This window comes from Patiria miniata, unplaced genomic scaffold (assembly GCF_015706575.1).
Source record: "Patiria miniata isolate m_02_andy unplaced genomic scaffold, ASM1570657v1 HiC_scaffold_16, whole genome shotgun sequence".
Lineage (NCBI taxonomy): Eukaryota > Metazoa > Echinodermata > Asteroidea > Valvatida > Asterinidae > Patiria > Patiria miniata.
In genome coordinates, this window is record NW_024037054.1 from 4,771,741 (window position 1) to 4,782,546 (window position 10,806).

General features: G+C 41.7%; 1 protein-coding gene across 1 annotated transcript; it reads left to right on the forward strand.

Moving 5' to 3' along the window:
* Positions 1-755: 755 nt before the first annotated feature.
* LOC119722731 (NF-kappa-B inhibitor-interacting Ras-like protein 2) lies at positions 756-9,763 on the forward strand. Its single transcript, XM_038193012.1, has 7 exons — positions 756-933; positions 2,752-2,850; positions 3,219-3,269; positions 3,667-3,771; positions 6,668-6,761; positions 8,328-8,414; positions 9,444-9,763. The coding sequence occupies exons 1-7, from the start codon at positions 835-837 to the stop codon at positions 9,515-9,517; spliced, it is 609 nt and encodes a 202-aa protein (XP_038048940.1). The 5' UTR covers positions 756-834; the 3' UTR covers positions 9,518-9,763.
* The last annotated feature ends 1,043 nt before the right edge of the window (positions 9,764-10,806 follow it).

Genomic DNA, 10,806 nt, shown 5'->3' on the forward strand with positions numbered 1-10,806 from the left:
CACAGGTCGGTTCATTAATTAAAGCCTGCTTCTTCAATGTTTGTGAATCTCATGGCTTTAACGGATTTTCCATCTCCTGTAACTCGTCTCAGAAATAACAAGTTACAGAAATGTTGAGATTATTATGCAGTGTTCATTGCGATAGGCATTTTTTTCACCTACATGTACGTGCCTGCGAACAGCGGAGGAGGTATTTTTTCAGGGGAGGTATAAACGCACCGTACCTCAAAGCAAAAGGAACTCAAATGTATTGCAAGTACAAGTTATAGATGATGAACAATGCCATTTAGCAGCATTTCTTAAAAGTACGTGAGAACATTGGTAATTATACGCATCAGGAAACGACCCTTGCTCAAACTCAAGATAGGGATGGTATTGAATGTCCTGTACAATTATTCCGCCTAAATTTGTATCGTTCGAAAAACGACATCACTGAGCAAAATTAATGTGACTATTAAAACATCCGTGGGCACATTTTTTGTGCGAAGGCAACGGAGTAAAGAGAACCGCCCCCCGGCCCCTCCCCCCAAGAAATGTTAATGTGCACTATGTTTTCCTTGTTTTTACAAAACATGTATAGTAGCCACTGAGCTAAAAAAACCAATCGGGTCAGGTTAGTTCCCTATCCCCAACAAAACATTTTGAGCAATGATGGTAATGGACAAGAGACTCAGCAGAACTGGGTGACTTGCGCTGCAAATGCCTCACATCCAATGTAAACATTTGTCTACAACGGCGCCCTCTCGCGGCAGAAATATTATCCATTAATAATGTGACCGCTGTTTTGATCGCCGGGCGGTTAATCATTTGTTGACAATAATCGCGAGTGTGAAAATGGGGAGAATTTGCAAAGTTGTCGTTTGTGGGAGTTCCTGCGTAGGAAAGACAGCAATGCTGGAGCAGGCGATATTTGGAAACCATGTTATTGGTAACGTAAGTACGGCTCGTGTTGCGTTTTACGTTTGCGTGATCAGATCAATGTGGGCGTGGCTAGAGGCATCAGGAGAGGGGAGGTTGCTACTGAAAGTACCTGACGCTGTTTTTTTTCTTCATATCATCTCAATGTAGGTCAGTCCTTGCAAAGATGATGATAAGACATGAATCTGGGACCGATAAACATTTCCAATTTTGTTAGGAAATACATGTTTGTTGGCTAGGCTACTTGACTACACAACTTGAACTTGCTTAGACCCGTGAACGTGGCGTTGTATACAAGCCACGTTCACAGGTCTAGAACTTGCTGAACTGTAGACACATGAACGTGGCGTAGTTTATGTTCACATCACAGGTCTAGCTGAACTGATGCCTGAAGTGATGTCAGGTTGCAACATTCTTTCTCAAACTCAAAGGTCGACTTAGCTCTACTGAGTGGAGTGTTGACCGTAGTTCAACGCTCCACTCAGTAGAGCTAAGGTCGACTCATTAAAGATAGTGGATATTTTGCCGGAGGTAATGACGGCAAACTAACGTTTACTAAAGGTTTGGTGTAGTGGTTAAGTAAAGGCTTCTTTTATTATTTTAACATGTCTCAAACATTTTTTTGCAGAGTATTACATTTTCTTTTTCAGATTTGTGGCTCTGGAGGATTTTTTTTAAAAGGGAAATATAGTCCGAAATTATAAAATGGTCTGAATCCCATCTTGTGAATACGAGGTTACAACGATAATTTTGGCATGGAGCCAGACTAAAATTTGTCACCGGAAAATGTTTAAGTACAAAAAAACAGTAACTGCGCATGTTCAGTGCATATCCGGCAAACTAACGTTTACTAAAGGTTTGCCGTCTCCGGCAAAATATACACTGCCTTAAAGATATAGTCCATCATTTGTAATTTGTGCATTTTGTTCGTTTGAAGCAACAAAAGTGTTCAAAATCTAATGAAGGATACTGAACAACTAACCTGATGAAGTTTCAGTTCAGCTTCAGCTGTATATTTCGAGAAAAACAGCATTCTAGGATCTCAATTTCAAATCAAAAGTTGCTGAATCATGTTTTGAATTGTTTTGAATTGCAGCTATACGCGATGTCGCGCACTGATCTGACGAATTATAACAACAGCGCGCGCCTGTGCGTCGTGCCAATGCTTGCGCGCGCTGCGCCGAATAACAAAAGGAACTACTAATTTAAATTTTCTTACGGTGCGTCTTAAGACGCACCGTTGGAAAGGCCTTCTTTTGTTGATTACTTCAAACTGATAGCTTGCCAGAAAGATTAATTTCACAGGGAGTTTAGTCCACTTACTATCTTTCAACCAAGTATGTTTTTAAACAATAATACGCCAGTTACTTTTTTGGATGGCTGCAAATGATGGACTATAGCTTTAAAAGATTAACTACAGAATGCAGCCCGGCCATAACAAGCAACAGCTCTTCAAAATTGATGGAGGTGATGTTGGATGTTGAGTATACAGGGTATATTAGAACTCCGATGACCCAGCATTATCAGAGTCAGGCCAAAAAGCTGCCCTGGTTGATCTATACATGTAACTCTTTAAAAGTTTGGGAACAATGGTTTTTAGGACATCAAACTCACAACTTTTTGAAAAATCAGAGTTTTTACTCCCCAACGTTTGTTTTTCGACATCGCGAACGTTGCACACGGCCACACGCAATACCATGTAGGCCGACCATGTATCATAGCACACGAATCGAACACCGTATTAAACCATTGGACCACAGAGCCCTGTTTTTAATAATGTGATCACGGTTTATGATACGATTATTTTAAAATGTTCTTTCTCTATATAATTAGCCAAACTCCATCCCTACGATAGAAGACATCTACGTAGCTTCCGTGGAGTCCAACCGGGGCATCAGAGAAAAGGTGCGGTTCTACGACACAAAGGGACTGGTGAGTTTAATTAGATCATAGTGTACATAACCCCCGAGGACAGACACACAAAGGGAGAACAACAGATCCTTTCAGTCCTTGGGAGTTGGGTCTTTTGTTCAAAACGGTCCTCTGTGGTAGGTCTGTGTGCTTAGTCTACAGGGAGTGTGTTATATTACAGGGACAAAGGAAAACGCAAAGCATTGTCCTCGGAAGTGTAGTAAAACAAGAGTGTGTGAGTGCGTTGCGCGGCTGCTGTGTATGTTAGTGGCCGACCATTGATCATCAGACACTACTGCCGAATGCCTTGACAAAAGCTATGGTTAAACTGTGTTTACTAAGATTACTTTTGAATCTGAAAAGTTTTGATTCTTATGTTTTTTTTCTAGGATCCCAGGAGCAACCCAGAACTTCCCAAACACTACTTTGCCATTGCGGATGTAAGTGACATATTATAGAGGTTAGCATGGTGGTTAGCCTGCCGAATAGGTCGTCTGGGTCCAAATTCATGGCTCTGCCTACCATTAGCGAAACATCCCTGCTTTACTGTAGCCGAAAAATTCTGTGCTTACAATAAGCGTATTTCACTGGTTAGCCAGGAATTGTGGCTTACGGGCATGCGTACATCCCGTAACTTGGTAAGTGCAGGATTGTTTTTTGCTAGCGCTGTCAGCACAGAATGGTGATTGTAAGAATTCTGTGGTCGGCAGCGTAAGTTAAGCACTGTTTCGTGAAATCGGCTGCTGTACTGAAATAAAATTTATTATTGTCAGATTACTCTGCATGGTCGAGTTTCACTCCATTTTATCTTGAAGTGTTTTTTTTTCTTAATGGCAGGGCTTCATTCTGATGTACAGCATCACCAGTCCAGAGTCCTTCCGACAGGTACAGCTGCTCAAGAAAGAGGTTGACAAGATCAGCAAGGAGAAGGACAAGAGAGATGTAAGAGACGAGATGGGAACGGGCGTGTCACGTTGATGTGCCCAATGAAGTAGCCGTTGCTTATTGAGGGTGTACGATTTGTTTTTGCCTATTTCTGAAACAAATGAAGGGAAAATAATAGGCGTGGGTGACTAGTGAATTTCAATAGTCGCGACTAGTTGCAATAAAAAGTTGTTTTTAGGCCAAAAAAAAAATATTCGGTCTCTGGTCAGACCAAAGTTCCGGAATTGACGTGGCCACGCGGCTGTATTTTTTTTTTCTTCAAGCTTGGATTGTACAGACAAGGCAGGTACTATTTTGCTTTTTTGGTGTCCTCATGTACATTGGTGTCCTCCATAATTTGCCTTGGTGCTTTCGATCATTTGCCTTGGTGCAATTTCCCATTCCTTAGTGCTCTTTGTTAAAAAAAATTGAGGAGGTGCGAAAATAGAGGGCGCTGTTGGAGCTACTGCGGAACATTTTGGGAAAAAAAAAAGATCGACGCGCATGATTAAAATCACGACTAGTTGTGATAAAAAGTTGCAAATAGTTGGAACAAAAAGTCGCACCTAGTTGACTAGTAGCGACTAGTGACACATATTAATCTGGTCAATGGACCTTTTTACTAATAAATTCATTTATACAAGTATACGCATGCTTATGGGGGTACAAATACTCGTTTGAAATTTAAAGACTGCTTCTGTACAGGTTGGCCTACATGGCATGCAGTGTGTTGGTGCAGTCACACTGTGTGATTGTAAGCACGATTGTAAGTACTATTCATGGACAGACATGTAGTTGGACTTACAGTGAAGCGGTATAACGACTAGTCGCGGCATAACGACTAGTCGCGGCATAACGACTAGTCGCGGCATAACGACTAGTCGCGGCATAAAGACTAGTTGCAGTATAACGACTATCTGCGGCATAAGGACTAGTCGCGGCATAACGACTAGTCGCGGCATAACGACTAGTCGCGGCATAACGACTAGTCGCGGCATAACGACTAGTCGCGGCATAACGACTAGTCGCAGCATAACGACTAGTCGCAGTATAACGACTATCTGCGGCATAACGACTAGTCGCGGCATAACGACTAGTCGCGGCATAACGACTAGTCGCGGCATAACAACTAGTCGCGGCATAACGACTAGTCGCGGCATAACGACTAGTCGCGGCATAACAACTAGTCGCGGCATAACGACTAGTCGCGGCATAACGACTAGTCGCGGCATAACGACTAGTCGCGGCATAACGACTAGTCGCGGCATAAAGACTAGTTGCAGTATAACGACTATCTGCGGCATAAGGACTAGTCGCGGCATAAGAACTAGTCGCGGCATAACGACTAGTCGCAGTATAATGAGTAGTCGCGGCATAACGACTAGTCGCAGCATAACGACTAGTTGCGGCATAACGCAAGTCGCGGCATAACGACTAATCGCGGCATAATTACTAATCGCAGCATTATGACTAGTGGCGGCATAACAACTAGTCGCGGCATTACAGCTTATTGCGGCAGAACGACTAATCGCAGCATAAAGAGTAGTCGCGGCATAACGACTAGTTGCAGTATAACGACTAGTCTCGTCATAATGAGTAGTTGTGGCATAACGACTCGTCGCGCATAATGACTCGTCGCGACATAACGCCTTGTCGACATAATAGTTCTAGTGGACTATTTAGGAATTGATAGTGGTGACTACCAATGCTTTTTAGCATTAGCGACTAGTTGCACTTGTCGTACAGGCCTAGAAAATAGGTCTACTTTACAAATAGGTCTACATTGACTGGAGTCAATGTGACAACTAGTCTCGGAATAACGAGTAGTCGAACCTGTGACCTCCAGATTGCCGCACAGGTGCGCTACCAACTCATCTATCCAGCCCTATGTTGGTGGTTCCCCAATAGTTGGTTTCCCATTGTTTTCTTTGAAAAGAAAAATCTGCAATATTTCTCTTTCAAGATAGCCATATCACTACATGTGCTTTATAGAAACTTCTGATTTGTTATTGGAAACGTATAAAAATTGAAATAACTATTGTCTGGACGAGTATCACCCTACTCTACCTGTCCCCCAAAATACAAGGTCATTATGATAACGGGAAGATTTTCTTGCTAAAATAACAAAAGCCCATTGAATTTGACACAACAAAACCTAGAATTAAATTGAATTGAACAGTACCTGCAAAGTTTAATATCCTCAAACAATTCCAAAAGTACTTGATGTCGTAGAAATTCAAGTGCTTTTCAAAAGTACCAATAAGCCCATTGAAACGATCTGAAATCTTTTCCCTAAACTGAGAACGGCAATCAGAAAAATACACAAAACCGTACAGTGTAAACACAAATTGCACACTGAGGTCTATTTGGGCAAACATCGATTTTTTTCACTTCCGTCTGATGGTAAACTTGCATGTGAACTGGAATTAGCCAATAGATGCTTTTCTGGCATTAGGGTAGTTTCTTTTCAACCAGACCTTTGAAATATGATAACTTATTAAGTAAACAATCTAAAACATGAAGTTATCAGAGATTTGAGGCCGAACAAAAAAAAAGTCTGTCACGAGCCAATATGGCCCATCAGGCCGGCGTTTATCTCCGGTTTCAGTAGCATGAAACGACTGAGAATATTTCTACTCCCCCTGGATTGGATGCTAGTCCATCGCAGGTTACTCCCCAGCTAATGCCGGTACCCGTTTATACTCCTGGGTGGAGAGAGGCAAGTAGCATGCCCAAGGACACAACATACGGCCGGCAGCTGGATTCGAACCCCTGACCCTCTGATCGCGAGTCACGAACCCTAACCAATAGGCTACACTCTCGCCTGATAAAGCCATTTGCGTGCATTATTTAGCATAGATCCTTTCTTGGTGTTCAATGCATTGCATTTTCATTTTTTCCTCGATGCATTCAGGTTTCTCTTATTGTCGTTGGCAACAAGGCTGATTTGTACAAGGAGAGACAGGTGGAATACGACATGGTGTGTGCATGGGCCCAAAAGGAAAAAGGTAATATTGGTTGTTATTATTATTAAATATTTACAGAAAACAAGGATTCCTCAAAACACCCTAGGCACTGTAGCTCGCAAGCCTGAAGAAAAGTGTAGAGAAAAGACAGTGAGAAGAAATTACAATTTTAGAGGTGGGAGGAAAACCCCAGAATGATTTTCCAGGGAATAACCCAAGGAATCAGGCAGGGACTGAAAACCCAATCCTCATATTGGCCCAGGCGGGAATCGAACCCGGGTCACAGCGGTGGAAGGCGAGGAAAGTACAGCTACGCCAACCTGACTCCCCAAGTTAGATGTTTAAGAGGTCGATCAGTTGGGTGTAATTCTTTTGTACAAGTCATATCCGGGACGAGTTCTGGACATTGTATCGGGTATATAAGTTGCAGCTAGGATTCGGAACAATTTCCTCGCAATCATCCCGCAATGAAGTTATCAGTATTGGATTGGTGAGTCATGCATTTGCTGATGAAAATTTCCCCGGAACATGTCTGGGACAAATGCAGAGCTTCTTCTGGATACTGAATGATTCTACCCGCAACTTGTCCAGACAAAACTGGACGGAACTCGTCTCAGATACGAATTGAGACGGGGCATTATTTAAGAGTGCAGATTTATTTGGTTAGATGTTAGAGTGGTTCATATATAATGGACACCAAAGTGAGCATGAATTTGTGATGGAATAGCTGGTATACTCACTGCAAATTCGCAAATGTTTAAAACATTTCACCTTAGTCCGTTCCCCTTTGTGCAGAGATGAAACTGGCCTTAGCAAAAAATATCTGGGGCCAATTTCATAGAGCTGCTTAAGCACAACATTTGCTTAAGCACAAACAATTCTTGCTTAATGAAATCTGGGCCCAATTTCATAGCGCTGCTTAACAACCAACTTTGTGCTTACCGAGCCTCCATCTGTTTCATAGGGACTGTTAAGCAGTAAGCACAGCAAAAGCACGCTTAACCCAAGAAGAAAACTTTGCTTAAATCAGTGACGTAACAATAGGAATCTCCATGCGCGCGCAACCGTTAGCATGAAATAGTGCTTAAGCAGCAGCATGATTTTCTGCTATAGTAAGCACAACTTTTCTGCTTACTGTTAAGCAGTGCTATGAAATTGGGCCCAGGTTACCGGCCAAAACTCCATGCGATTGTTGTGCTAAGTAAACAACAGCTAAATACCAGTCACAAGCAATGTACATCGCATGGAATTTTGGCCGGTAACCTTGGGTCCGAGCTGCCACAGCGTTGCGCAGCACAGCGCATCAATGTCATAGTGAGTATTTAACCTTTTCTCTAGCTGGAAAAGGATCTGATAAGCATTGGTCTAGGTGTTTTACACTTGTGTACATTTTGACGTGCCATTTTCATTGACTTTTCTTGCAAATTATAATGAAATGTTTTTTTTTTGTGGGATCATTAAAAAAATCTGAAATTTCATTGAAAACGTTTTAAAAATCCGATTTCAGATTAAAATCTGAAAAGTTTCATCTCTGCAGTTTTGTGGTTTATTTGAACATTTCAACTCTCGCAAATTGCTTGAACCGGCGTTTTTTTCTTGTGCCTCCAGTTCCACTGTACGAGGTGACAGTAGCCAATAGGAAAGTATTGATGGAACCCATCGTGGCTTTGACATCTAGGCTCACCCTACCTATTGGTAAGAACATGTTGCAAAGCCCCTCTTTTGACTTCGGTTTCGGCTTACAGGGATTTTTTCGGCCCCTGAAATGGGGACTCCTGTGCAATAAAAGCGCATTTTATACACGTATGGTTTTAGAAACATGAAATCCACTAATATGAGCCAAAGCTTACAGAGTTCTTAGCCAAAGCATGTATCGGAATCTGGAGTCTGAAATGACGCCAAAGCTGGAGACAAAAGCCGATGTTTCAGAAACACTGCTCCAATTAGAAACTATAGAGGGCGCTGCACAGCCTATGCACAAGGGACGAGGAAGGACCAAATTGTGTTTGTGCAATGATTTGTGCATGTGAATTGTGCGTAGTGGTGGGATACAAGTCCAGATTTTAAAAAATTTGGTTGAGTTTGGTATTCGGTTTTGATGTTGGAAAACAGATATTCAGAACCAACCTTAACAAAAATAAAGCCTTCCAGCTTTTATGGCACAGGCTAAAGAGAAACAGGAAAATCCCCAAATTTGCTCTATGGTCTCCGATTGTAACTGCATTTACTTGCTTGTGGTCTTCTTGGTAGATGAATAGCCTGCCCATTCGACTTATCAGAGAGTTCCCACCAATTTTTTTTGGCTCTGGAGTGTTTTTGTGAAGGCCCAGTGGTCATTGAATCTGCATGCTATGCCCAGTCATTAGGAGGGCATTGCATGTGGCACCTCACTCCTCACTTTTTTGTTGGCATGACTGTGACCTGAATGAAAACTTCAGTGAAATCGGATTTTATTCCGTTTTAAAAAATAGAATTAAACCGGATTTTGTAATCTTCACTTTCTCTGACCACCAATTTGTGCATAGTGCTTTGACAAGTTTTGTGAGACTTTTTTAAGTGTTAGATAGTTTCGATAGTTTGCGCCTGACTTGTGTTGTATTCTGCAGGCTCTGTACTTGCTGTCGGATTCGGTCAGCTTCAGCAGAGTTACCTACATGAAAAAAGAAAGAAAGTTAAACAGGGACATATCAGATGAAATTGATGTTTGTTATTTCTTCTTTGCAGTGAAATCCAGTTTCCCGTTATCGGTGCGCATCAAGCCCAGACAGATGACAAGCACAGCCTCTCAAGATGTCTGAACCCAACGATGGGTCAGCCAGGGGTCATGGTTCATCCAGGGGTCACAGGCAGAATGCCCCATCATTTATCCAGTGCAATAGTGGTGTCTTCTTTGAGTTCACTACAGGGGCTATTTTCTATGGAATTGCTTATTCCTAGTTAGATTCCAATGGGAAAAGGTCACTCAAATTAAATTGTTACAAGCAGAAGAGGTTAACAAGTACCGGATGTAAGGTACCATTTGTCCCCCCCCCCCAATTTTTTTTTGCTGACGGGGGGGGGGGGGGGGGGGGGGGGGGGGGACTCAGCTAAAAAGTTGTTATTCACAAGTTAAAGAACCAAACATATTTTTCCCTTAAAAGAGTTTATCCTTAAGTGTCTTGCGACGGTGCTCAAAACACAGACATTAAATATTTTCAAAGGAGTAAAAAAAAATGTAGATTTCAGTTTGCAATGAACCTCTTGGCGATTTTTGGCAAAAGAAGGTAAAGCTTCAATTTAAACTTGCATAAATTGAAAGAAAGTTTGAAAAAAAAATGAAGTTAATAACCAAGAAAATAGTTTTCTTACCTTAAAAGTTCAGATTAACATTGGCAATCTGCTGTATATATTGTAAATATTCGTAAATTAACACCACAAAAGAAAGAAAGTCCACACTCATTGGAGGGGTCTTAATTTTGAGTCTGATCGTCTTATGATAACGTCATTTATGTAGACCTTTGGGGAATTTTGTTGGCTACATTTTGATACCCTGTTTGCTACCAAAGACTGCAAATCGTCCAACACTGACAACGGTTCATGAAAAATGATGCAGTTTGAAAAGTTGCAAATTTAAAGAATACGCGAGTGGAAATTGCTCCTTGACAGTGTCACAATGCCCGAAACGAACGGCAGGGAATACCGATCGCGCAGTTCTTGCTTGCATGGGAGCACGCGAATTGAATTGCCCGCGCTTTGTTCGGGCACTGTGCAGTGGATAGGGGCCAATTACAGGCATGTGTGGTTACACTTAGCAATTTCTCCTCGCGTAATCTTTAAATTTGCAACTTTTCAAACTGCATCATTTTTCATAAACCGTTGTCAATCTTGGACGATTTACAGTTTTAGGTAGCAAACAGGGTATCAAAATGTAGCCAACAAAATTCCCAAAGGTCTCAATAAATGACGTTACCATAAGACGATCAGATTAAAAAATATTGACCCTCCAACGAGTGTGGAATTTTTTTTGGCGGTGTTAAATTTAAGTTAAGATAAACATTAATTTTTGTTTCATTATTTAGGCTGTGCTGTTATACATATCGACCGTTGT

Coding starts and splice junctions, on each gene's coding strand:
- LOC119722731 (XM_038193012.1), top strand. CDS start 835: ATGGGGAGAATTTGCAAAGTTGTCGTTTGTGGGAGTTCCTGCGTAGGA. Junction 934..2,751: donor GAAACCATGTTATTGGTAAC/GTAAGTACGGCT, acceptor CTATATAATTAG/CCAAACTCCATCCCTACGAT. Junction 2,851..3,218: donor TCTACGACACAAAGGGACTG/GTGAGTTTAATT, acceptor TTTTTTTTCTAG/GATCCCAGGAGCAACCCAGA.